General features: G+C 38.7%; 4 protein-coding genes and 1 pseudogene across 5 annotated transcripts in view; 2 read left to right on the forward strand and 3 right to left on the reverse strand.

Annotated features, from left to right (window-relative positions):
* LOC107737753 (uncharacterized) overlaps positions 1-3,410 on the reverse strand; it is a 13,995-nt gene extending 10,585 nt beyond the window's left edge. The window contains exons 1-2 of one of the 2 annotated variants that reach the window (XM_016549368.1): positions 3,278-3,410; positions 407-545 (exon numbers count right to left, since the gene is read on the reverse strand). In XM_016549368.1, the coding sequence (XP_016404854.1) occupies positions 407-409 (3 nt within the window). In that variant the 5' untranslated portion in view covers positions 410-545; positions 3,278-3,410. The remainder of the gene's footprint in view (positions 1-406; positions 546-3,277) is intronic. The other variant, XM_016549369.1, reaches the window with a different exon arrangement.
* Positions 3,411-3,815: 405 nt separating this feature from the next.
* LOC107737770 (CD2 antigen cytoplasmic tail-binding protein 2-like) lies at positions 3,816-6,821 on the reverse strand. Its single transcript, XM_016549393.1, has 6 exons — positions 6,692-6,821; positions 6,085-6,159; positions 5,816-5,936; positions 4,841-4,998; positions 4,170-4,737; positions 3,816-3,958 (listed from the first exon to the last, which is right to left on the reverse strand). Exons 2-6 carry the CDS (start codon positions 6,154-6,156, stop codon positions 3,816-3,818), a joined length of 1,062 nt encoding a protein of 353 aa, XP_016404879.1. The 5' UTR covers positions 6,157-6,159; positions 6,692-6,821.
* Positions 6,822-8,186: 1,365 nt separating this feature from the next.
* Positions 8,187-10,601, forward strand: LOC107737771 (sesquipedalian-1-like; annotated as a pseudogene).
* Positions 10,602-14,927: 4,326 nt separating this feature from the next.
* On the forward strand, positions 14,928-18,918 carry LOC107737758 (myosin regulatory light chain 2, skeletal muscle isoform). The gene is made up of 7 exons (XM_016549371.1): positions 14,928-15,025; positions 15,712-15,807; positions 17,100-17,175; positions 17,256-17,360; positions 17,456-17,534; positions 17,632-17,680; positions 18,028-18,918. The coding sequence occupies exons 1-7, from the start codon at positions 15,023-15,025 to the stop codon at positions 18,127-18,129; spliced, it is 510 nt and encodes a 169-aa protein (XP_016404857.1). The 5' UTR covers positions 14,928-15,022; the 3' UTR covers positions 18,130-18,918.
* A 3,158-nt stretch (positions 18,919-22,076) lies between these two features.
* Positions 22,077-27,500, reverse strand: part of LOC107737756 (TBC1 domain family member 10A-like) — a 13,714-nt gene continuing 8,290 nt past the window's right edge. Inside the window, exons 3-10 of the mRNA XM_016549370.1 lie at positions 26,796-26,895; positions 26,580-26,687; positions 26,214-26,320; positions 25,268-25,382; positions 25,050-25,115; positions 24,753-24,942; positions 24,498-24,652; positions 22,077-24,410 (exon numbers count right to left, since the gene is read on the reverse strand). Of these exons, the coding sequence (XP_016404856.1) occupies positions 23,550-24,410; positions 24,498-24,652; positions 24,753-24,942; positions 25,050-25,115; positions 25,268-25,382; positions 26,214-26,320; positions 26,580-26,687; positions 26,796-26,895 (1,702 nt within the window). The 3' untranslated portion in view covers positions 22,077-23,549. The remainder of the gene's footprint in view (positions 24,411-24,497; positions 24,653-24,752; positions 24,943-25,049; positions 25,116-25,267; positions 25,383-26,213; positions 26,321-26,579; positions 26,688-26,795; positions 26,896-27,500) is intronic.

Consider the following 27,500-nt stretch of genomic DNA (forward strand, 5'->3'; position numbering starts at 1 on the left):
AAATATGGATATTTTTCTTACAAAAACACATGGATTCACTACAGGAGGCCTTTATTCACCCCCCCGGAGCCGTGCGAGACACTTTTTATTATGGATGCGCGCAATTTATTTGACGACTTGTGGACTGCTCAACTGCAACACCCGCTGACTGCAATGATAGAGCTTGGAATAGCCAGGACAATTTTTAATATAACTACGACTGGATTCGTCTGAAAGAAGAAAGTCATATACACCTAGGATGCCTCGAGGGTGAGTAAAACACAAGCTAATTTTCATTTTTGGGTGAACTAACCCTTTAAGTTGTGACTTGTGTCTTGATAAAGTAGTGGTCAGTTAATTGTGTTGCAGTGAACAAGGAGAACAGTGAAGGGAGTGCTGAGGGATGACAAAAACAACATTAAATTACCATACTGTTTTCATCTTGTATAATGATGAGCTCAAGTGTTGAGGTTGTGGTGACTGAGCCTCATCGTTGAGTCTCTTCTCTAGTCCTGTGATGCAATCCACTCTTTCTGTTTGCCGCCCTTATTCCCAAAACATCACAACTGTGGAACAAGCAGGTCATTAGTTAACCACTTCACTGACTGTTTTAGTTCAGCACTTAGGCCTATTCAATAAACACAAGTTCCAGTCACTAGAATTCACTAAGGATGAACAAAAGGATAGAAAAAAGGGTTAAACAAAATTATAGCTTGTAATTTAAATATATAAATTAATTAATGTATAACCTTTTATGCAGTAATTGTCACATTAACTGCATATCCCTAGCAGGAACAGGTAAAAACACTTACTATTCCATACAATAATAAATACTGAGGGTTGAAACTGAAGTTTGAGGGTAAACAGTGTGCATAGTAAAGACAAGGTATGCATAAGCAAAGCAGTTTAGTGTCAAATGTCAAATGATATGATTACTAATCCACATATTAACTTAAAAGGAAACTTTTTTAAAGTTAAAAAGAAATAATAAATGTATGTTTGACAATACTTTAGCATCTGCTCTTCAATATTACCTAGTCTACCAAAAACACAAATCTTGATTGAATAATTAGAGGGATAGTGATTAAATGAATTATTAAAGGGACTAAAAAATAATACAATTCTGTCATAATTTTACTTTCTCTCATATCGTTCCAAACCTGTATGACCATCTTTCTTCAGTGGAACAACCGAACAAAAACATAGCCCACCGACTTTCATTGCGTAGAAAAAAAAAACACTGAGACATTTGTCAAAAGATCTGTTTATGAAATAATAGCAGACAGGTTTGGAATGACATGAAGGTGAAGAAATGATCACTGATCCTGCCAAGTCTCAAGAACATACATATTCCAAAATAACGTTTTGATCATAATTTTTCTGAACTTACATTGCATTTGGTACCTGTTTGAGAAGTAGGTAGTATTGTAACTGTATTGTAGCATTGTAATAATATTGTCATGTGCTTGTGTGTGTACGTATGTATTATATATATATATATATAGAGAGAGAGAGAGAGAGAGAGAGAGAGAGAGGGTTAGATTACTTACAAACTGTAATATGTTACAGACTCCAAATTACATGATAAAAATTGCAGTTAGTAATGTAATCAATTACATAACACATTTTAGGTAATATAATCTGACTATTTTTTGACTACTTTTAGATTACTTTTGACCTAACTTGTTTATCACATTGATTTAAATGGGATAATCTTGGACCATATTATTATAAAAATAGAAAGAGTAAGAAAATATATTTCATTTGTTATTATTAACAACATGAAGCGCATTAAACTGTCAAGGTTTACCAAACTGGGTTCCTGAAGGAACTGAAGAGGGTTTATGAGTTTAATGAAAAGCTAATAATTAATTAAATCAAAATGTAAAATTAAAAGAAATCATTTTAAAATAATATCAAAATAAAACACTTACTAAAATTTTTTTATATTTTATTTGTTTACCTGCATGCCATGTGATCATTAACAAACGTCAGAGAACCTTGAACTTGCAAATGTGTTACTTAACTATTAAAATACTTATTTTAAAATCTCAGGGGTACTTTAAGTAAATATATTTGGTGAAATAGGTTCAGACAGGGCCTGAATTTCGTTTTGGAAAATGGGGGGGTTCCTCCTTTAGGTGGCTCTTATGGGGGGATTTTTTAATTTGAGGGGGGGGGAGTTAGGGTATTTTAGACATATTTTTAAACTACAATCATCCAACCTAAATGTACTAGGTGTAACAATTTATAATGTTGTTGATTCATATTTATATTGTGAGGAAGATACTTAAAAAGAACTGATTTCAAACTCTGAATTGATTATATATATAATCTTATCAAATCTACTCGTTCACGACCACAGAATGATGTAATAATAACAGGTGTAACTCTGTGTATACACCAGTACTGAATAGCGTAAGCTTTAATTTCGCCTGCTGATTTATCAATCTCTCATTGAGCAATAGGACAAATCAACACAACAAACGTGTAGCAAAAAATACAATAAAAAAAGAATTAGAAGCATTATTCGCATTCATTAGCAACAACAACAACAACAACAAACAAACAAACAAATCGAACTCGAAAAGAAATCGAAACCCTTTCAGTTGTCACACATTGATGCTGTGTACGGTGAGAATATAATATTGCCGTTCTGTTGTCAGGGCCACACATTTACTAATAGTTACTCGCGAAAAAATTATTAACTTGCAAACTAACGTAACACATCATACCGCTGAGCTCACTAACAGCAAAGTCCCTTTAAGGGTAGTCAATAGTCTTGCTAACAGTCAGCACTGCGCTGAAAATCGGTATAATTTGTTTTCTAATATTTTGCTTGGAGACCAAACTTAGTGTAGAACAGAAGTATTGCAAGTTTTCTCGTCGTTTTAATGTGTTATAGCTAGCCGTGCGGTTAACCGACTCGACATTCAGCACTGCTGCACCGAGAAGAGATCAAACAGCAGTCTCGTATCTCAGACACACACTTCAGCGGAAAAACAAACCGTAACCGCAGTCAAACAGATCCCCAGCTAAATTCTCAACACACAAAAGAAGAAACCATATTAATTCTTCGGGAGTTACAGTCATTAATTACGTTGCTCAGCAGCCGCTTTATTAGAAATATAAGTTTCCAGACACTGGTGTGGTTTTGTGTACGTCGTCGACGTAAATAGCGGCTAACTGAGCTATGCTGCTATCTACGCACAAACCCGTCAAATACATCGTATTAAAAGGGAATTTTATTATCTTGTACTTCAGACACAGATGTAAATGATATAAACTGCACACTAACCTAAAATCGTTTGAGGGGAAACGTGCGGTGAGGCTGTGAAAGCCTCTCCTTTAGGCGTTGTTTCTAAAACACCGATGTTTTTGTGACATTTCCATGCCGGACGGCGCCCGAGTTTCACCATTGCGCTGACTGTTCAGACCTATCAATCGGTGCGAGCGTGTTCCCGGTCTGTCAAAGAACCAATCAGAGCCTCGCAAAGTATGAGAATGTACCGCCCCTCGGTAACATTTCAGCCAATAGAGAATGAGGAGTTACGTCACGATCTTTTCACTCCGCATTGCATTTCGGGAAGGCGCCGCCATATTAGCAGGATACGCTATCCGTTCCCATGGTTACTTCTCATTTTCTATAAGGATAAATGCTTATCTTTTGTTTTGTTTTTGCCTTTAAGTTAAACAACCATTCATTCTTCATTGTATCGTTTGCAGGGAAGAGAAGCTATTTTATCGCACTGCATGATATGCACTGCATTTCTCTCTTAGGTTTTCACACACACACACACACACAAACAAAACACCTTTGAGTAATAAAAAAAAAATCATTCATTTACTTGTGCAAACTGAAGTTTGATATTAAAGCACCGATAATGTCTTACCTGCATCTGTTGGCTGCTGAAGGGCCCATAGAGCTCAGAGTTTTCCTCATTGTCCCATTTGTATTCCCACATGACCACATCATTCACTAGAGAGAAACACAGATCATATGACTGCTATTACTAAGGGGTCAGCCATGAATCACATAATCATTAAAAACAACTGGCAATAAAATTTTCAGGACTCATTATTTGTGACAGTGACAAAAAGTTGCTACACTACAACAAATAAGAATTCATATTTAAATTGCATCTAATCATGCTACCTTTAAAAAAACACATCGTCGTCCCATCACTTACCTCTGCTGTTGTCTTTATCCTCATCTTTTTCTGCACCATGCTTCTCATCAAACTCCTCAGCGAACATGTCTAGATCATCTTTTTCCTCCTCTAGCGTTTTGGCTGCCTTTCCTCGAGTCAACCCCTTCAGCTTGTAGGCCAGTTTTTCATAAGTCTGCTGATAAATTTCAAATTCTCCAATCCCCACTAGTCTATCTGCCAATGCTGTCAGTTTGTCTAGTTTATCAGCGTCTCTGTTCGAAGTCTCTTTTTTCTCCTCCTCTCCTTCTCTCAGTCTCCCTTTCTTCTTGTGTCCTCCAAGACCGCCAAGTCTTCTCAGAGCAGCAGCCACTGTTTCTCCAGGCAGCATCAGCTCAATGACGGCTTCTGTGAGTTGATGATGGCTGTACGTAGCCAGAGGGTCTTCTGCAGGTCCTTTCTCCTCTTCTTCCTCCTCATCTTCCTCACTGTCTTTCCGCTGCTCCTCCCGTTTTATCTCCTCTTCTGCTTCGTCTTCATCACCAATTCTTCTCTTCCGCTTAGCTGCAAGGCCTTTCTTCTTTTTCACAGGCTGTTCTTTTATCTTCACCTGTGTGAAGAGATAGTGTGGTTGAGGAAAACATTTCTGAAATATTTGAACTTTAAGCTTAAACTTATCAACTATTTCTCAAAATTCATGCAATAAAATGTACCCAGTCAATATTGTCCAGCCAGTTGTCTCTGATATCTTTCTCTTTGTTGACAAAATAGTTTCCCTCTGAATCAAAGTGTCCCTCCTGCATTTCCTCAACGAGATTAAAAGGAGTGATGCATACACCCTCATCACAGTCAATGGTTGCCATTTCCTGGCCTGTAAACACAAAGAATGTGTAAGACAAATAATATTTTAAGTACTGTAAATCATAAATAAAACAAAAGCAATCTAGCATTTCAAAATACTGTGTCATTTCTCAGCCTTTTAAACAATCTAACAGCAGGCACTAAAGAGGTCTAGAGGAAGAGTGAAAGAACCATCCTGCAACGTGCATAACATTTATTTCATAATCTGCATGAGGCCAAATTATTATTCACACACATGGGCGTCACTACGCCATTTTTAGGGGGTGTGTGTTTATCGATAGTTTGTTATAATATCTGCATCTGTGCAGTTCTTTGTCATAAAACCAGTTTACAAAATATCATGGGGGGAGCAATAATCGGTTCCCCATCTACTGTAGCCTAACACTGCGTTCACCCCTCATCACACCACAGCTGTTTCCTCCAGCGAAAATAAAGCACATATGAACGCATAGGTCTACTTTATAAAATGATCAGGTTGCCATTTTCATTTGAAAATGTAACTTTCAATATAATACATATTCCAGTGCATGTGGCAAAGAGGTTTGCATACTTGAGCTAAGGAAATAGGGTTGTACTAGAAATGCAAACAGTAAAATTGTGTGTTTGTACAGTAAACAGGTTGTGTGTGTGAGAGATCATGAAGAATTGAATTTGGCTTATTCAGTACTCAAATGTTATACCCATCTATGCAATACAGTGGAATACTGCAATAAGTTTAGCATACGACCCCTATTAATCAAACATATATATATATATATATTTATATTATTAGGCTATTAATATACCCTCCTAAAATGAAAATCATAGAATCGCCCCTGTTCACACACCTTCCACATCATCATTTGCAAGGATGTCATATTTGCTGCTATTTTCTCCAACTTCTCCATCTTCCTCATCACTGTCCAAAGAGTGTTTCTCCTTAAATCTGGATCCTGGGCCATCAACAATCTGTAAAAAGACATTGGATAAAGCAGAACAGAGCATGAGAGAATTCACAGTACTGCAAAATCTACTACATCAGAATAACAATATGCATGGTAATAACAGGAGACTTTCACAACATCTATTTAAATATAAAGAGTTATAAGAAGCCGACCTTCTTCTTTGGAGCATCTTCCAAAGTGATCTCCCCATCTCCATCCTCAAACGTCACTTTCCTTTTCGACATGCTAAATGAGGCATAAGACATGTGTACGGTGCACTCATCGAGCATTCTGTGAAAGTTTTATGCTCTAAACATAATGCCGAGACTCCATAACAAATCGAATTAATGAAACCTGTACATATGGAGTGGTGTTGAATTTAAAGACAATTAGAGAGACTTAACAGAAACCAAATTTATAGCAGCTGACTAGAGGGCACATAACTGCATGCCCACATAGTAAACGCCATCTAAAATGAGATATTAAAGCATTAGGCCTATAATTAATACACATCTACAAAATCTCAACAATATATAATAATAGAATACAACCTAATTTTGGTATCACATTTAATAGTATTTACACCACTGCTGCGCAATGCGCCGAGCTAATGCTGCGAGCGTCCGTGCGGAGCGTGTGCCGTTATAACGTTAGCTAACGCAAGTTATTCAAAAGCCATATAAAATACACTTCAGCTCGACCGAGACAGACGCTTAACAGACTGGTCAGCTATAAACTAATAGTAATAAGGTAGAAACACATGGTAAAATATTTAGTTACCTGGATGTTATTCTCCCCGCTGCGCCATTCAAGCTAACTAAAAAAAACCGGAACAACGTCATTCGTGAGATTCTGGCCGAGTCGCCAGAGAGTCGCCACCTGGAGGTGAACCGGATTCTTCTTCTTCTTCTTCTTCTTCTTCTTCTTGTTTTATGGCGGGTGGCATCCAACGTTAAGGTGCATTACCGCCACCTACTATACTGGAGTGTGGACCAGAGTGACTAACAGAACTTTATATATAAAAATAATAATTTTTATAAAATAAAATAAAAAAATACTAAAAAAATAAACCCCATTATTAATAATAAAAATAACAATTATACTTTATATTCTATTTATCGGATTCTTCTTCTTCTTGCTATTTATTGGTGGTTGACAAACAACAAAATGGTGTATTTCCACCACCAACTGGTATGGAGTGTGGATCAACATGACTTACTGCTATTCCTTCAGTTATTTTGTAAAATACATCTCAGTGTAAATTGCATTTTTATTTTTTCTAAATTTTGCATTAGAATCCTTCAGTCTCGTATTTACTTTGAATTCTGTAAAACCACCGACCTTTTTTCTCCTTATCCCAATGTTTTTGCCACCTTTCCTTCAGTCTTTTCTTAATAATACTCTTGATTTCATTCTTACTTAGATTAACAGTTAAGTTAATGTCGTTGTTTTTAACTGCTTCTTTTGCTTCTTTATCTGCAGTTTCATTTCCTTGGATACCAATATGCGCCGGCACCCATACAAATACTAGCCTACTGTAATCCCCATCATTTGAATTCTATATAGCCTAACGTTTGCATTATTTCCATTAAAATGTCTGGTCTACTTTCCGAGTGACTGTATTGTAGACCAGCCAATGATGAACATGAATCTGTACAAATAACTGACTTCAAAGGTCTTATCTCTTCTATCCACTGTATTGCTAATAACAGTGCAATCATTTCCCCAGGTGAACCGGATTAATGACGCCCACTGCGATTAAAGCACTTCTGTGACCTCACGTCCATCACTTGATCTGCTGGAAAATGTTACAAAAACCTCCTGTTTTACGCTTCCAAATTATTGTTCTGTTATTATTGTTTATGTTACAGTTAACACTAGCTTGTATGCTTCCCGGGAACATCTCACTCTTTGGATAGAGAAAAAACTCTTTATTGTAAATATAGTGCGTCTCTATGAAAACTAAATACAAAAAGGTGCATTTGCGAAGCAGAACAGCAGAAACTGTGCAAAAACCACCACAATGCAAATGTACTGTTCTGATATAGCCTAGTTTCTAGTAAATATTTGATGAGAGCCTGAATTAGAAACCTGAATCAGTAATATGCAGAGTACGTTATCTGTTTTTATATATTTATAGTTTATACTTCCCTCATTTTTTGTCCATACATAAATTCATTAATCGGGGCTGTGAAAGCGCACATGTCGCTGCTGTTTCATCATGAAGTCTAAAGAGAATAGGGCATCGGCTTTTGTTACCGGGAAGTGAGTCGCGTTATTTATATTTCAACACTTGCAAGACCGGTGTAAGGGCGCGCGCTGGTAATACGAAACTTCTAATAGGCTATCATTCTGTTCTTTATGCGATTTGCCGGGATTGAGGAGCTTGGCCTGAAGTGATGTTTTGCCACTAAGGTTGTATGTAATCCACGATAAATCAACGGAAAGACATTGACAAAAGTAAGTTGTTGCACCTGACAAACACTGAGCCGTTCTGTCACTGTTCCGGTCACAATTCTTTGCCACTTTTGTTTATCCTTTTACAAAGCGCATATTGCTGCTTCAAGAAGGACACAATATTTACGTGGCACTATATTTGTGACTGACTAGCACGCTGACAGACACAGCGTGAACCGGATAGACAAGTTATTCACGTATGATTTCATACTCAAAAAAAAAAAAAAAAAGAATGACGATGGCAAATTTGATTTATCCATGGGTTTTAATTTCTGCTCATGTAAAGCTCGATCGCCCTGTGCTCGCGCTAGGACACGGCTGCACGCCAGGTGGCGTTGTAATGAAGATCCATGAAAAGATTCTAACCCACTACCTGTCCTGCACTTCACCTGTAGATAAAGAGGGATACCTCTACAAAAAGGTACCTGGATTTGTCAATTTACCCACATAATATTAAAAGTAATCTAGAATGCTAGTTTGGAAAAGCTGAATCATTCTAACCAGTTTAGAGAGTGTTGTGAGTGTCAGATTTGTTTACGATGCAAGTGCCTAGGAAAGTGAAGTACATTATATCTGAGACATCGTATCTTCTTCATGATGCATTACAGACTTTACCTTCAGGATCCTTGTATAGATCCCTTCATGCAAAAACAAATAGATTTATATTTTATTTTTTTGTTTCAATTTACCTGCTCAATTAAAATAGGAAAAGGTACATTTTTAGGTTATTGTACAACTTCAAATAAATGGTAAAAGTAAAGATAATAGTGGCAAGCAGGACTATATGATTCGGAAATTAAATAGTTATTTTAAATGATCTCTAATAATCATCTGTTCAATTACCAATATTTCAGAACAAACTAAAAATAAACCACCCTCCTATCTGTAAATTTTACCACGGGAGAAACAGGGTTGTTAAACTTATTTGATAGACACTTATTAAAAGCAGCCTTTGAGCCATTTCTTTATTAGTGACATTAATTCAGGTTCAGAATATATCAGTCTTCTGTGCATTACAAAAAATGTTTTCACATCTCCAGTGTTTCTCTGTCCTGTACATTCTAGAACAATTTTCTCCCTCTTTAAATGAGTCGTAATTGCAATGACTTCCTTATCCTACCTGTGTTTGAACTATTACCATATTTATTTTCTGCAGAGAGAGAGGAACACCACTTACCTGCGCCGCTGGTTTGTGTTGAAGGGGAATCTGCTGTTTTATCAGGAGCATCCAGGCGATCGTAACCTGTTGGGTGTGATTGTTCTGGAGGGCTGCCTGGTGCAGGCGTGTGAGACAGATGGTCAATTCTGTTTCTCTTTGGTGTTCACTGGACCAGGCCTCCGCACATATAGACTAGCCGCTGATGACCATCTCAGCCAGGAGAGCTGGATCGGTGCACTGTTCTGCACTATTTATTTATTTATTTAGTCATTTATCAGACGCTTTTATCCAAAGCGACTTACAAATGAGGACAATAAAAGCAGTCAAAACTAACAAAAGAGCAACAATATATAAGTGCAAATGACAAGTCTCGGTTAGCCTAACGCAGTACACGTAGCTAGCTGTATATATATATATATATATATATAATACACACACACACACATATATATATATATATGTATCACTAGTCACATTTACCTTTCCATGATTGTCAGAGACATGGAGAGACGCTACGAAGGTGAGTTTATGTATATGTGTTTTCTGTGTCTACTGGCTTGAACACAATTAACATGTCTGATTGAATTTTTACATGCTCTTAACAAAACAGAAGCTGGAAGAGACAAAGGCCTTTGTGATTCCATCCAGACCTCTGCAGTGACTTCTACACCCAATAAGATAATGGCTTCCTGGAACACAGGACAACCCTATTTTGTACATGGGACTTCCATAGTGCCTAGAGATGGGCGGAGCTACAGCACCAGTTCTGTACCACCTCCATCTATGCTGAACAGACCCATCAGCTATAGTCTTCATGCCCCTCCTATTCAATTCAAGACTACCTATAAGCGATCTCCAAAGCTCTGGCCCAAGAGAAATGCCCATGTCACACCCTTAAATGGTCCGGCACCATCTTTTGGGGAGTGGCCTGTTGTGGGCTTTGATCCTTTGGAAGAGTTTAGTAAACTGCATGAGTACTATGGAAATTAGATTAAGCAACTAAGAGCTGATTGGCTGAGGAAGAAGCGTGAGGAAGTGGGATACGTTGAGGAAGACCTCATTGACCTTGGCTAGAGTAGCATCTGAACCTATCACATATGCATTTGTTCATGTTGTCGTCTAAATAGTAAATCTTGTTCTAAACAATAGACTGATGAATGTATTAAGGATGCAGTAAATGTAATACTGCAGTAGTAGAATCCTGCTGTCTTTTTAATTTTATGAAGGTAGGGTTGGGCGATGTCTACCAAATTGGCATTGGACGATGTCTACAGTGAAACATCGTGATGGACGATGACATCGGGGGGAATCCATATGCAGAAAGGCACGGAAAACAAATAATGCATTCTACGTTGTTCTTGTCTGACAGGACAATGGCGAATGATTTGCAGATACTGAGCACCACTGACAAATATCTAATCTTGAAAAATATGTCTGCCAGCCATCGGCGATGGACGATGACATCGTCTATCGGCCCAACCAAGGTATGCAGATTAGCACTGACTGACACCGATCTTGTGCGTTTCTCATTTCCTCTCTGTGGTCTCTCAGCCTAGTTCCTTCTCGCTTGAATTGTCATAAAACAGACCCAAAACACCAGTAGCTTTACCCCCATCATTTAACCTAACTGTGTGCAGACATTTACAATGGCAAAATTTCTTATTGGATCCAAAGTATTTCATATACGTTCAAATGACGTTTGATTAGAGATTACATATTAGTTGTAGAGCTGTGAATGCTCGATAATAATTAATATTTAATTTATTGTTAGATCTTTTAAAATGTACTGAGGGAGCCTAATCACTAATGTGATCTCGTGAAGAGGGCAACACAAGTGACTGTTTAGTTCTAACTTACAGAACTTAATTCACACAGTTCAGGAGACTTCGTAAACAAACTTAAATACAAGCCCTTTCTATTCTTCCTCTTTCACAACGTCTCAATTCTTTGGGGATGTAGATGTGCCTTTTTTCTTTTAGTTTCTAGTTCACTCAACACATTTGGAACATTTAACACATTATTTAAAAAGCAACAGTTTTATATTGCAGTCATATCAGTAAACATCAAAATAAACTGTAATGTTTGTGTGCATTAAGCATTTCAGTAATGCAGCTCTATACTGTAGGTCACCAGAGGGCACTGCATTTCACCAACAGTATTACTACCTTTATTCAGGCATGCTTCATTCACAGGGTCACTAGTTGCTTTACAACTGATATTTTATTACATAATGTCATATGTGTAATTATATATGGATGATATCAGTAATGTTGAATGTGTTTTATTGTATAAATGTTTTATATATTCACAGTTTCTATAAACCATCATGCTCAATGCATTGTCTTAATTTAATATAGATCAATTTTGTGTTAATAATACATTTGATTTGATGCATTTTGATGATAATTTGTTCAGAGATAAATTTGATTATTTTATCTAGTATTTATCCTCTAATGTACATTATAATCAACTCTGTAAAAATAGGTTTAATTTAATAAGTTACATTTTGAGTGTATTTCAGCACTTCATATTGCACAGCATCAGTAAGAACATTTTTAAAAACAGTAGGGTTGTTTGATGTTAGTACACATTTTATTTTACTTTACACAACTTTTATTGTGAACTTTTGTTTTATTGTATCAATCAAACGAGAATAAAAGTCCTAATAAATTGTTCTGTTAAGATCTTAATGTTATTTTATTTGATTTATTTTTAATGTGGACAAATTCATCTCTTCATCACCAGATATTTTGGGTTGTATAATGATTCATAAAACCACGTTATGAAGTTTTATGTGGATTCTGTGACATACATCAAAGCTCTGACAACAAAAAACTACAAACGCCTTAAGTGTTGGATGCAACATGAAGCTCCTCATTTCAACCATAACCTCTGCACACTGCAGACTTCAGGTATGTCAAACCCCTACAGCAACGATGTGGCCTTTTTCACCTCATCCGGATTCCAGTCATCTCTGCCGTGATAAACAGCTTTGACGATACATGTCAGAGTAGATCACGTTACACGTAACGTCCTGTACGTATAGACATGTACACTTTGACAGTCCATAAACAAAACAAAGATGACTGACACAGTGGCCTACACTATGAAGATCTAAATCACAGATGTATACACAACCTGATCGGTCATCAGTCAGACATACAGTGGGTACGGAAAGTATTCAGACCCCCTTAAATTTTTCACTCTTTGTTATATTGCAGCCATTTGCTAAAATCATTTAAGTTAATTTTTTTTCCTCATTAATGTACACACAGCACCCCATATTGACAGAAAAACACAGAATTGTTGACATTTTTGCAGATTTATTAAAAAAAAAAAACTGAAATATCACATGCTCAGTATTTAGAGTAGAAGCACCCTTTTGATCTAATACAGCCATGAGACTTTTTGGGAAAGATGCAACAAGTTATTCACACCTGGATTTGGGGATCCTCCGCCATTCCTCCTTGCAGATCCTCTCCAGTTCTGCCAGGTTGGATGGTAAACGTTGGTGGACAGCCATTTTTAGGTCTCTCCAGAGATGCTCAATTGGGTTTAAGTCAGGGCTCTGGCTGGGCCATTCAAGAACAGTCACAGAGTTGTTGTGAAGCCACTCCTTCGTTATTTTAGCTGTGTGCTTAGGGTCATTGTCTTGTTGGAAGGTAAACCTTAGTTCCAGCTGTGTGTACATTAATGAGGAAAAAAAATTAACTTAAATGATTTTAGCAAATGGCTGCAATATAACAGAGTGAAAAATTTAAGGGGGTCTGAATACTTTCCGTACCCACTGTACTTGAAAAGGGTCTACAATGAACTTGTTTAAGAAAATCCTTCTGACATGAAATATCTCATATCAAGGCCTACACTTCCTCTGACCCAGGCTTTCCTTCCCCTCCCTGTTGATCTCTCATACACTCTTTGAATGCTGTTCCACCATATATAGTTATAGGAGGGGTGTATTAATATAGCATAGGCTATACCAGGGTTCCTCAAATCTTGCCCTGGAGGGCCAATGCGCTGCAGAGTTTAGCTCCAACCTTGATCAAACTCACCTACCTGTGATTTTCTAATGATCCTGAAGACATTGAATAGCTTGCACAGGTGTGTTTGATTAGGGTTAGAGCTAAACTCTGCAGGAAAGTGGATCTCGTGGGCCAGATTTGAGGATCCCTGGGCTATTCCATATCTAATTTGAGAACCAGTCTAATCATTCAGCTGCTTTTTCAATGTTATCAATGTATGGAAATACAAGAAAATTAAATGCTTTAAGTGTATGTATGCATTTCCTTTTCAAGTTTGTTATTGCCTTAAGCTCAGACTCACAAGGTATCAAATGAGCCTAAATGAGGAAAAGAATGCAAAACAAACTCTTGGATTGCTATAAGTGGACAAGGAAGTGACGGATGGATTAAACAGAGAAGAAAAGGAGAGCGCAAGGAGCAGACAAGTTTGTTTGGCTATTTTGGTCACTCTCAGCTGTCCATTGCCCCCGCCTCTCCAAAAGAACCTGTATTAAGCCTCAGATTTTCCTTCATGCGTGTCCCATACCAAACCCTCAATGGGATGCATTGTGTTGATCATCTCAAACTGAAAGAAAAGACGATAATTACGTGGCCATACACAGAGCAGCTTCCCTTGTGCCATCACAAACTGCGTCACACTGTGACTGCAGAGTGACCGAGCAAGGTCAAAGAGCTCCAGGGAGAGAGAGTGCTGAATTTGGGCATGGGCATGGCCATGTGGAGGGGTGAGGTAGGTGGGGGGACTTGGACCCAAATCTTATGGTATCACTATACTAGGAAAGGCATTAAAAACTATTTTGGATTAGGGCTGATTTGGAAAGAGGTGACAAGATGGCAAGAGTTAAGATGCCACAACAGTCTCATATATCAGATGGGGGCGTGTACACACATATGAACAACATAATCATTGGCTCAAAAAATCTCAGGATTTACATCAATCAGTATCTATTATTGCAACCTCCCCCATCCCAACCCCAGAATTCAGATGTAACACTGAAAACCAAATATTGATCCGCCACTAATCTAAATAGAGGTGAGAGTCGAGTCCCCCAAAGTGTCTATGATTACAGCCCATTCATTTCAAATTGCTTGAGTTATGTGATTGTGTGAAGTTCAAACAGTCCCTTACTTCTCCATGTCCTTATTAGTCTACGTGAGACACGCAGACTGCTGTCATCAGTATCAGATTCATCCAATTCCAAGACTCCAATAGCTATTTCTGAGCACTGTAAGATGATAGTGCATCCCACCCTATGTTCCTTCATCACTTTACCCCTACCTCATCTCTCTCCCCTTTCATAGTTTTCCCTGTCTCTATTTCTTTCCTCTGTCTTTTTCCCAAGCCACGCTTAAGGTTGGATCTATAATTAGCAAGGGGCCTTCGGCAGTATATAAGCCGCCCAGGAACAAGTCACTACGCGGCTTCAGTCTTCACTTCTTGAGCTTCTTAGACTTCACACATACCGTCTCAGCATGGTGAGTAACCTGAACCTTAGATGTTACCTGGCCACACCATCTAGGTGGACACATAGGAACCAAGGACATAATGCCTCGGTCTCAGAAGGGTTGAATGGAAGAGAGCTTGCATTTTGAATCAGCGTCTGATTTTTGGATAATTGAACTGTGGACTTATAATAACTTTAACAGGATTTGATAAACTGGGCATTTTTTCTGAAGCTGTTCTTTCTGAACCTGTGTTGTTGGAACCAGGACCAGCAGTTATAAACCATTAAACTGAGTGGTTTTGCTTTCTCTTCCCATGAAATATGGGATTTTTAAAAAAAAATTTTTTTTTTATGTAAGATGCCAAATTAAGAAAATATAGAATATTTCAAGTTTCACCAGAAAGCATAATATGCTAACGTAAAGCTAATGAATACGGTTTTATTGTGTCCTATGCAAAGGTCATTATTTGGATGTATATCACATGTAAAAATGTGTGTTTCATTAGAATATGGCTGAACAGGGTTTTATTAACAATAAATGTTAAAATGTCTTATGAATGCAAGTCTTGTGTCTCTAAGCTATGTGTGGCACTGCAATGTGTGTGTCTGATTTTCTGTTTTTCAAATTATGTCATCATGTATTATTGTTAACAACACAGAGGAAATATGCACTATTCAGCTGTACTGAATGTAAAAAAAAAAAAAAATTCTTTCTAGTCACCCAAGAAGGCCAAGAGGAGGGCAGGAGGAGGAGAGGGTTCCTCCAACGTCTTCTCCATGTTCGAGCAGAGCCAGATTCAGGAGTACAAAGAGGTAAATATTTTTTCAGATCTTATAATGTTCACCTGTACTTACACTTTCATTATGGAATTGGTTTAATTTTTAACACAATACAACAAGCATACCAATTTACCTGTGTCAGATACATTGGTACTTAATAGACGTCATATTTTTAGGTAATTTATATTGGGGGAAAAATAAATAAATAATAATAATATATATATATGTGTGTGTGTGTGTGTGTGTGTAGTTACATTCTATCACTTTATTATGTATTATCAAAGTCCAAATGAGATTGCTGGGGGTAAATGTTACCAGACATCAGTTCAGTGCAACAAATTACCACTGCGACTTTCACAGAGGTTGCTTCTGAACTGGAATTCTAATGCTAATATAATCAAATTTTGTTATCAGGTCAAAACTTATCTATATTAAGGCTTGTTCGATGGTCAGTACAGCAACTGGACTGAGTCAGCAGATCGACACCATCTAGTCTTTTTGTCTTGTCTGCTAATATCCCAAAAAAGAGCCTCTTCTCTGCCCTCCCATCTGTCAGACATTTCTGATCCCAATGGGATGGCAGCTGAAGATCATAGTGCATGCCAGAAGAACAGAAAGAGATCATGTGAAATATATGATGAACAAGATAAAAGAGAAAGGAAAATGGAAATAAAGCATAGTTCATGAGGGTTATGTTTAAGGGTAGTTGCAGGAAAGGAACATTAAATGCGTATTAGAATTCTGAGTGGACCTTGAAATGACAGATAATGCACAAAAGACCAGAAGAAAAAAAACAGATTTACCAGTTGACCATACTTTTGGTTCTTAAACATTGTGATTACTCTAAATTAATATAATTATCTCAGACACTAAGTAAAAAAGTATGTACGCACATGCTAAATTGGTGAGGTGACTGGAATTAGCGTCAGGCTAGTGCGAGTGAGCTAAGTAAGGATGTGAAGTGGTTTGAATGGTTTATTAATAAATGATATATCCTTCTCAAGTGCCTCTTCAGGAATGTCTGACATTACAGTTGGGATTGACTTAACACGTCTCCCAGATGGAAAGAAGGATCAGCGAGGGTCTCTGTGGGGGCCAGGTGGGAGTTAGCAGCTGCTGTTATTCAAGCCCCTTCTTGAGTTTCATGTGACTGATAAGAGATTTTACTACTACTGTCAGGGAAGAGAAAAAAGCTACAAGGGGAAGATTTCTTGTTAAATAAACTCTTTAGTCATTGGTTTACAACTGTGAGCAGGCTCCATTTCCATCACCACAAACTCCTGTAACAAGGTGCTTGTCATTTTTTTTCTGTCCTGCATGCATAGGCTTTCACAATCATTGACCAGAACAGAGACGGTATCATCAGCAAAGACGACCTTAGGGACGTGTTGGCCTCAATGGGTGAGTTTATGCCTTGTGTCACTTGTGTCCTTTGTAAATATATCCATGAATGTGTGCTGACCATCCTTGTCTCTTTGTAGGCCAGCTGAACGTGAAGAATGAGGAGCTGGAGGCCATGATCAAGGAAGCCAGCGGCCCGATCAACTTCACCGTTTTCCTCACCATGTTCGGAGAGAAGCTGAAGGGTATGCAAAAGTCCCTTTTTCTGGCCGTTTTCCCTTCAGTTTACCAATCATTGTGGTATTCAGTCAGTGTAACTTGCTTTCTGTGTCTCTGAAAGGTGCTGACCCTGAAGACGTCATTGTGTCTGCCTTCAAGGTGCTGGACCCAGAGGCCACTGGCTTAATCAAGAAGCAATTGTAAGCCTATATTAACTCACTTTTTATTTCCATGTGCAAAAAAAAAATAAAATAAATGTTTCCAAGTCTGACTGCTATTCGTTATCTCTCTTTCCAGCCTTGAGGAGCTTCTGACCACTCAGTGCGACAGGTTCTCTGCAGAGGAGGTGAGATTACATGTTGCTCTTCATAGTTTTAAATCAGCATGAAATGGCAATTCATCTATTTTCTAAATGCATGTTATTAATCTTATTGTGAATGATTCTTCCGTCTGGTGATGTACGCTGGACTTTTCCAATCATTTGGTCCAATAAAATCAAGTCCCGGCTTACAATTTTTTTCTACTTCAATTATCCATTTCACTTGGATGTATGTCACAATGCATAAAAGATCTGTCACTATTTCCGTTTCACTGCAACTTTAATCTATTTTTTCTGGATTAGAAAATGATCATTCTTAAATGATAATTGTTTAATATTTATTTAATCTAAATTCTTTGTTCTTCATCTATTAGATGAAGAATCTGTGGGCCGCCTTCCCCCCAGATGTTGCTGGCAATGTTGACTACAAGAACATCTGCTACGTCATCACACATGGAGAGGAGAAGGAGGAGTAAACGGTCGTGGAGACAAGACAGAATATGAAGTGATGAACGTGCATCCCTCACTGCTTTACTCTCCCAGTCTGTTCTCTGTCCTCCTTCTCTTTCTTTGTGTTTCTTCCTCCCTTTCTTCCTTTCCATCATCTTTGTTACTCTCAAGCACTTACTCTCTCCATCTCTCCAAAGACTTGTCTCACTTAGGCTGAATTGGGAGGGTGGAGAGGCTCATGACCACGGTGTCTGTCAAGTGGGGATATGGGATTGTTTTCAATAAAATGAACATCATTACTGTATCTCTCACATACTCTCTCTTTCTCTCTGTTTCTCACTCATTACCCAAGACCACCTCTCATGCATGAAAGTTGCAGCATCTTCTGCTGCTGTTTTGAGGGTTGAAGACATCTATAGCTTTTGGCTGAAATCTCTCTTTAGATAAATGTGGAAGAGTGCTCATTCTGAGGGAAAAAGAGGCAAGATGGAGTGATCTCACTCTATAATAGAGGAACCAGTCATCATTCTTGTTTCTTTCGCCTGACAGTTGACTAAAAAGAAAGACAAAACGAGGGTTTTGTACCGAGAGTACATCACGGAGAGAGTGAGAGAGACAGACCGTCCATAGAAGAGAGGAGAATGGGGACTGCAGAGGAAAGAAAACATATCCTCTTCGGTCCCTCTCTCCCCTCCTCTTCGCTATTTCTCTGTCCATGTTTTTTTTTATCAACCCTTTTGCTTTCTGCATCTGGGCCTGCTTTGCTCTGTCAGAAACTCTTCTGTAACCAATAAAAAGACAACCTGTGAATAAAACATCTTTTTGTAATGCTGTGTCTGCTGGCTATATGTGATAGGAGGGATAAACCGGTCTCATCTGTAATTACAGAGCATAGAGACGGTAATATAAGTTATGGAAGGTTACATAAGACTGCAGGTCTATGATGCAGTAAATCACAAGGGTGACCAGCAGTATGAAAACATACTGAGAGCATGATATCTGCTGGACAATGACAGTACTACAACTGCAATAGCATAGCTACTCCGTCACATTCACATTCACCTTCACATCATTCCGAGAAGTTTTTAATATTTTCAGCATTAACTGCTCGTTTTCTAATTATTAATGGAGAAAAATGTTCCAATTTTACCAAAAAAGCATTTGTTTAAAACGGTGAATTTCTGATTTAACATTTAAACCAGTACAATTGTTTTTATACCCTTTTAAATGTATAACTAAGAGCCCAAACTACAAGTTGATGTAGATATTAAAGGTCTTAAACCAAAAACTGATTTGTTTTATTACGTTCTCAAGCATATTTATTTATTGGTTAAGGGTTGTAATGCACAATCAATCAGACAACAGCAAAATAAAACCCTACCAAGGTTATACAAGACCACCTTGTCAGGGTGTATCGCTTAACGTTACCTTCATTTGACCGAAACAAATCGCGCCATTCCTTGTAGTCTCTGTGCGCGCGCTTGGAGTCAGTGCCATACGAGCAAAAAATTGCTTTAGGCACATTTCCACATAAGGTTAACATTCATAATGAATTTCTTATTTTAAAAAAAAAGGTTTTCGATTAAACAGCACCCAACACCCTTTAGTTACCTGGGGGGGGGGGTATTTCTCTGTCCATGTTTTTTTTTATCAACCCTTTTGCTTTCTGCATCTGGGCCTGCTTTGCTCTGTCAGAAACTCTTCTGTAACCAATAAAAAGACACAACCTGTGAATAAAACATCTTTTTGTAATGCTGTGTCTGCTGGCTATATGTGATAGGAGGGATAAACCGGTCTCATCTGTAATTACAGAGCATAGAGACGGTAATATAAGTTATGGAAGGTTACATAAGACTGCAGGTCTATGATGCAGTAAATCACAAGGGTGACCAGCAGTATGAAAACATACTGAGAGCATGATATCTGCTGGACAATGACAGTACTACAACTGCAATAGCATAGCTACTCCGTCACATTCACATTCACCTTCACATCATTCCGAGAAGTTTTTAATATTTTCAGCATTAACTGCTCGTTTTCTAATTATTAATGGAGAAAAATGTTCCAATTTTACCAAAAAAGCATTTGTTTAAAACGGTGAATTTCTGATTTAACATTTAAACCAGTACAATTGTTTTTATACCCTTTTAAATGTATAACTAAGAGCCCAAACTACAAGTTGATGTAGATATTAAAGGTCTTAAACCAAAAACTGATTTGTTTTATTACGTTCTCAAGCATATTTATTTATTGGTTAAGGGTTGTAATGCACAATCAATCAGACAACAGCAAAATAAAACCCTACCAAGGTTATACAAGACCACCTTGTCAGGGTGTATCGCTTAACGTTACCTTCATTTGACCGAAACAAATCGCGCCATTCCTTGTAGTCTCTGTGCGCGCGCTTGGAGTCAGTGCCATACGAGCAAAAAATTGCTTTAGGCACATTTCCACATAAGGTTAACATTCATAATGAATTTCTTATTTAAAAAAAAAAGGTTTTCGATTAAACCATAACACAAAACCTCACAATTTCGTCGTAAAGTGACTAATTCACTGTATCACAATAGTTCCATGTCACTTAAAATAACTAATTACATTAACAGAAAGAAACACTCTTGAGGGAGATTTTAATATATTATGATTTATTATTCATCACAACTGCAATTATTAAATACACTGTGAACTTCCTCTTCTGCAGTTTTACAACAACTGTCTTCATCTATGAATTTATTTCATTCTCAACTGTAAATGGTTTCATGTAAACATAAAAACAAGCATGAGACATACAAAGGACAGGATGAGAGAACTAACCTAAACACATTAAAATTAAAATTATTTAAAATTAATTTTACAACAATCCTACAACATACATTGGGTCATATTCACCAATGCATAAATCCACAAGACAAATCAAACTACTTTACACCCAGTCCCAGCTGTCTCAAGAGTGTTAGTAAACCAACACTGGATGGCCTTGCATTAATTATTGGTGAGCACAGCGTCCAAACCATTTTAAGTCCACCTGTCGTACCCTTGGTTGGCAATACAGACAAGATGGTGTTAGTGAAGGTGGCCTGACAGGCGCAAAACCAGGTTTATGCTAGTGCTTGGAACTTAGAGCAATTCTTCAGGATAATAAGACATCCCACTCCACCTTTCCTTCAACATTTCCAGTGCTGCTGTCAACAGTGAAGGTAGTCTGAGCCCCCTGCTGGCCACAACATAAATGTCAACATCTACATTGTGCCATAGTTAGGAACATAAAATTTGCATAGACATAATTTGCTTGCTTTCCATTTGAACAGTAGTGCCTTTAGAGGAAGCAACAACCACTGAGGTCAGTGAGGGCACCACTGACAGGTGAGGCGGAGGTTTGACCCCCTGCAGTTGAGACTGAACAAGTCCAGGAAACACAGGAGACACCATTAAAACATTGACAGAGAATTTGGCTACCATATTGCAACCTAGAAACCACTTCAGGTCTCTTCTGTCTTGACAGAAAATACTATATATCAAGTAGGAGTTTAGTAAGTATGGTCCAATCACCTGGTGAATGTATCAGAATAATTCATAATACTGAGGGGTCAGTGGATTACGTTGGAGTTCAATTTGCCAGTGTTCACTTCACATCAAGAGTAACACTGTTTGGGTGAAACTTTTGTTAAGGATTGTATTTTACGTGTTTAATGAACACAAAAATGCCTAGCATACATTTTATTGATCCATTCCTTTTCTCTTTGGGATCACTTCCCCCTTCAATAGGACATAATAATAATAATAATAATAATAATAATAAAAGATCAGAATCAAATAATAATCAGTATGAAATCACCATCTCCCATAACACAAATACTGCAGTAATATTAGACAAGCTAGTGATTATAACATGTCTAAAATAAATAACTGCTTGTTTTTGTTCTCCAGGATGTTGGGAGAAAAATGTGCAAAAATAATTTTCAGCGCTTAAAAATAAAATAAAAATAAATCCTGTGATTAAATACATCGCTCTCCTAAAACCAAGCTCACTGCCATTCCAGTCTACCAGGCCTCTGCATACTTGCATAGAAAAATAAAAAATCTAATTCAAAACAAAACTAATAGTAGCTGTAATAGATAGTATATGGTTTCATCCTATTAAATTAATAGTTTATACATCAAAATATTACAGCTTGAAGCCAAGAGCTTCAAAGGTCAAAGGTTAATGCTACAGCGCTGCACCAAACCCTTCTCATCCAACAAGGCGCAGACTTAAGGAGTCATGTGAGCTGGATTAGCAAGTGCCCTACATTAACAAACCGATCAAGGTTAGTGGTGAAAATCAACAGGCCTCAGTGCATAAATTTATTAAAATCCTAGTCTGAACTCTACATCCATATCAACATCAAGATCATCAACATCAAACCACACAGACATCTGGAGTGACTGACACGCTTGGCAGAATTTAACGTTTACCGCACTTTATGTGATGCAATTTATTTGAAAAAGAAGAAAGAAAAACATCAAATAAGCTCTTTGGCGTCAAAAGGAAATTTTAGGTGAGGCTGATGTAATGATGGATTGAGAGTCTTAAGAGCGGAGAGAGACAGGTACACGAATCATGAACAGTTTTAATTTCCTTTTAGTAATTATGTTGACTTGGATATTCAAATTCTTTTAAAATGGATAGTTAAAAGTGGCTCTTTCCACTGTTTTAAAGGAGAACGTACCTTTCCCCCCCAGTTCAATTTAGCTCCTCCACTCCCCCTAACACTTATTAATTCCTCTTACAAGAGCGCAACTGTAAGGACGAGCTCCTTTGAGATTGAAAAGAGAGAAGAAAGACGAGACCGGTCTGCAGCACGAGACTGTGACACCATTCACTACACTGTCAAGGCACAGACATACAAGAGCACACAAACACACTCTTAACAATCAACAGTACAATGAATAAATAGGTCCTCCAGAACACTCAGAGATAAGTTATTACAAGTCACCGCCATGCTTTTCTCGCCACAGAAGAGTTTTATTCAGGTATTCTGGTTGAGACACCTCTCGGGTGATGGGCAGAGGGGGATTGTGGGGCTAGACTGGCACAGATGGCACTAGAGGTCTATGTACACCATGGCACCCAGTACAATAGAATTGACTACTAATCATATAGCTGATCTTATCAATTCAGATATCCACCTTCAAAAAAAACTAATAAAAGGCTAAGTAATAAATGCTTCCTGTTTCGGCATTGGGTGAAAGCACAGTGCAGATGAGATGATGAGAGACGTGGGGCAGATGCAGTGATCCACTTATCCTTGTGAAATGAGTACTTGAGATGAAATGGACATTCCAGGTGATTCGCTCTCTGTCTCTCTTACTCTTTGCACCAGTCTGCAGCCGTTTTGATTCCTTGTCCTCTTTTTTCCGCCATTCTCATGCTTTTCCTCTTGCTGAACGAGAGACGGGGCAGGAATTAGGCCAAATCTTTTGCTGCTGCTGCAGCTCCGTTCTTCTCCTCAGTCTCTCCTCCTCCCCCTTTGTCTTTTTTCTTACCCCCCTTCTCCTTTTTCTTCTCTTTCTCAGCTTTCTCCTTCTTCTTCATCCTCTCTTTCTCGGTTTTCTCCTTCTCTTTCTTCTCCTGTGATTTTTGCTTCCCCTCCTCTTTCTCTCGCTTCTTGTCCTCCTTGGTTTTCTTTTTCTTTTTTCCATCTTCCTCCACTGCCGTTTTTGCGGTTTCTGGGCAAGGTGGTAATGGGGCGTTGTTTGCGGTGGGCGATGGGATTGTGGGGGTGATATGTTCAGAGACGACTTTAGGTGACGGCTGGAGCATATGCGTGCTGGACGCGTGTGCAGTTGGAGCCGGTGGCGTGGTAGTAGATGATGTTGTAGCTAGCAGACTGGGCCCATGTGGCACTGGCGGCCGCCCACCGGCTCCAGCGTTAGAGGCAGATGGCACAGGAGGTTTTGAGGCCACTGCACTGATGCCACCCCCAAGGGGCTGCAGTGGGACGATATCCTGGCCCAAGCTGCCAGAAGTGGAGCCCTTCTTGTTCTGTGAGTGGAATGGCATCTTGGACTTTCTAAGACCAGAAAGTGACAGGAGGCTTGATGATGCACGTAAGGGTCCAGGGGGAGGGACATGACCGCCCAGGAACAACAGGCTGCCGCCAGAACTGATTGCAGCAGCCCGGTGTTTCTGCTCGAAGATGGCCCGTGTTCCGTGCAAACGGCGACCCGGTTGGTGAGTCAACTCTCCACGAGATTCCCGCCACTTGCGCACCTGAATACGGCACTCCCTCTCAATGAGGGCCTCCGTCACAGACAGAGTGATCACCTGAAAACAGAGTAGAGAGTAAGAGGAAGGATAAGGCATATTCTACTGCTACTTCTCTATTGCGTGTTCTCTCGTAAGAGCGCGCACCTCTTGCACCAGAACTTCCTCCCTGATAGCTTCAGGTGGGATGTTCCTCAGTCGCTCCATGGTCTCGTACATGCCCTGCATCTCACGGAGCTTATCCACAGACCCCAACATCTGCTTGAGTAACACCAGACCCACCCTGAACACAATCTTCACTCCTGACAAACAACACAGGGAAAAAAAATACAACTTTAACTTTAAAGAATTACATATACCAAAAAAGTATGCACATTTTATTCTCTAATGTGTATGACTGACCTTCACAGAAGAACATGTCCCAGACACGCAGGACACAAGACCAAGGCAGCGTACGGGAGAAAATGCACATAAACCACTCTGTCATGTACAAGATGGGGTCGATCTTAAATTTCTTCAGGTGACGGTAAGCCATGGGACAAACTCTCCTCAGAAGAGAGAAAAAAATCTCTCCGTCCAGCTGAATAGCTTCCTGAGGGACAGGAGAAGAGAAGAAAGAGGAGTTAAAAAAAATACACTCTGAAAAAAAAAAACACTTCTCTGGTCCAGAAAAGAGTCTCTTTGAGTTGCAGTACTCACCAACCCAGCACTGTAGTAGCCAGGCAAGTATTTCTCACAGATTTGCACAAGACACCAGAAGGCTTGCTAGAAGAAAATGACAGTGAAGATGTTGACAGTTTTATATCCTGTGATATTCCTGTAAGTCATATTTCCTTCACTCTGTTGTTCTTTTTAAAGAAAGACAGCCTAGCAGAGCAACATAGACAGCTGTTTAGCTTTGTTCAAGTCTGTCTTACCTCAGCAGGCATGTGCATGAGCAGCACTGCTGCCACTGGGGCCTGAGCCTGACAGTAGCCCTCATCTGGCCGATAGACTGTGTAGGCCTTCAGTATACGGTACAGGTCCTGCTGCCTGAAAACACACACACACACACACACACACACACTGATTAATGGAAGTCTGGACAATAAAAACTGCTGATATTTATTTCTGTGTTATGTATATATAAAAACTACTATTATTATTAATTATTATTACTATTAATTAGTGTTCTGTTTGAATTGCAAGATATAATTTGCTTAGATATTAGGCATAGATATATCCCCCAATATATAAATAGGGTTGGGTATCGTTTGGGTTTTTTTCGATACCGGTACCAAATTGATACTTTTAAAACTGAACCGATACTTATTAAAAAAACCAAAAACAAAAAAAAAATCCCCATAAAATGATGGATTGGCCATTAGCACTATAAACACATGATGTCTGTTTCATTCATACTGGACGCCAGAGGGCGCCCTCACACAGAAAATCCACATATCCAGTCACAGAAGTAGCGGAACTCATGACCCTCCAGGAAATCCCTTAAATGGACAAAGGCACTGCTATTATAGCTGTAACTGAGTAAACAGAACATATAAACGTTTTGAATGATAAAACAAAGACAGTGCGTTCTGATACATACTGGTTACATAGGTACTGTGCCATATTGGTACCGGGTTTTGGTACCCAACCCTATATATAAAAGAAAAAATGAGAAGCAGAGGTGAAGTAAAAGTGTGGGGAAGTATAAAACTGAGGCTATCTGGTATCAATATGCACACTATGCAGTGAATACAGACTAATAGACTAAAAAAACAAAGGAGGAAAAAATCCCTTCCTTCAGTTTCTCAGATTGTGCAATGTTCGAAATAAAAGCCTTACATCACCCTTTCCCTTGATAAAACCCTCATCTGCATTTACCCATGTCCTCCCCGAGCAGCAAACATCTCATGGAATGGGAACTGCCTGTGCAAGTCCTTCTCTATGATGTCCAACCACTTCGGATCTCCCTGCTCTTTCTCCAATTCCTGAGAGAAAAGAAAAAAGTGTAAAATAAGAAAAGAAGAGTGTGTTGAGCAGATAAACTGAGATTTACATGACATGCTAAGTAAGCACAAGAACATTTAAAAGGTGAGACAGAGCTCCAGATTGTATGACTATTATTCTTGACAGTGCAACAAAGTGTTGTTATTGGTCACTGCTTTACAGCAACAGCATATGAACTTGGGAGAAGTTGATTTAGCACCATGACTGTTTTCACAGAAGACGTATCAAACCTGACCGTACCTCAAACTTTCCAGGATTGGACTCAAGGAGCTCCTGGCTGTTGGAGAGCAGCTGCCAGGCTTTACATCTGAGTGAGGAGGGGATTCCTTTCCTGCAGCGCACTTTCACCTGCATCACAAAGAAAACATAACTCCGCATGTATAAACCTTCATAGGCACAGCATTTTCTATTCCTAGTCAGTAATGCCTTCCGTGACCCTTTAAGTGAGAAACAGACCTTTGGAAAGCGTCGAGATATCCATTTGTCCCAGTTTCTGAACATGTCCAACCATTTCATCTCTCTCTGCCTTGCCACGGCCACAGCGATGTCCGCCTCACTACAACACAGAGAGGGATTCACAAACACATAAACCACACACAACAAATAAACCTATAAGCACCCACCCATGCCCTGAGATAATGTTGAGCTTCTGACAAATGGCTCAAATCCTGAGAGGGTTTATATTGAATCTAAGAGAACAGGCACCTGTAAAACTAACCAGAAACTAATCAGAAACCCCTGAAATCTTCTGTTATTTATTGGTGAATTAATAATGACAAAGAGTTTTGTACCAAATGAACAAATATAACACTGCACAGTAGTGATACCAGACTAGAAGCGACTGACACCAGAGATAGAAACTCCAGTCTGAGGCTCGGATTTGAGTCCTACTTAAAGGCGAAGTATGCAATTTCTAATTCGAATTGTAAAAATAATGTTTTATAATGACAGACACTGTCATTCTAGTCTATCATTGTTAAAAAAAAAAAAAAAACGATAGTAAGCCAATGTCGTTATTTGTGCTGGTCGTGATGCTCAGACACACAGTACACAGTTTTAAATAGCAGCACAAAGCCAATATTTGCACTATTTGGGAAACCTTTTAGAAAAAAAAAAATGTCTTGACTTAAGTTAACGTCAGCCTTCACTTGAATTCTAAAG

Source organism: Sinocyclocheilus rhinocerous, unplaced genomic scaffold (genome assembly GCF_001515625.1).
Source record: "Sinocyclocheilus rhinocerous isolate Xijiao unplaced genomic scaffold, SAMN03320098_v1.1 scaffold43, whole genome shotgun sequence".
In the NCBI taxonomy this organism is placed as follows: Eukaryota; Metazoa; Chordata; class Actinopteri; order Cypriniformes; family Cyprinidae; genus Sinocyclocheilus; species Sinocyclocheilus rhinocerous.

Bases quoted from the DNA above. Each gene is read 5' to 3' on its own strand.
- LOC107737770 (XM_016549393.1), bottom strand. From the start codon at position 6,156: ATGTCGAAAAGGAAAGTGACGTTTGAGGATGGAGATGGGGAGATCACT. The intron at 4,738-4,840 runs GTACATTTTATT...CTCTTCACACAG, and splicing joins GGCTGGACAATATTGACTGG to GTGAAGATAAAAGAACAGCC. The intron at 3,959-4,169 runs GTAAGTGATGGG...GTTTCTCTCTAG, and splicing joins GGATAAAGACAACAGCAGAG to TGAATGATGTGGTCATGTGG.
- LOC107737758 (XM_016549371.1), top strand. The intron at 15,808-17,099 runs GTAAATATTTTT...CTGCATGCATAG, and splicing joins AGATTCAGGAGTACAAAGAG to GCTTTCACAATCATTGACCA. The intron at 17,681-18,027 runs GTGAGATTACAT...TTCATCTATTAG, and splicing joins ACAGGTTCTCTGCAGAGGAG to ATGAAGAATCTGTGGGCCGC.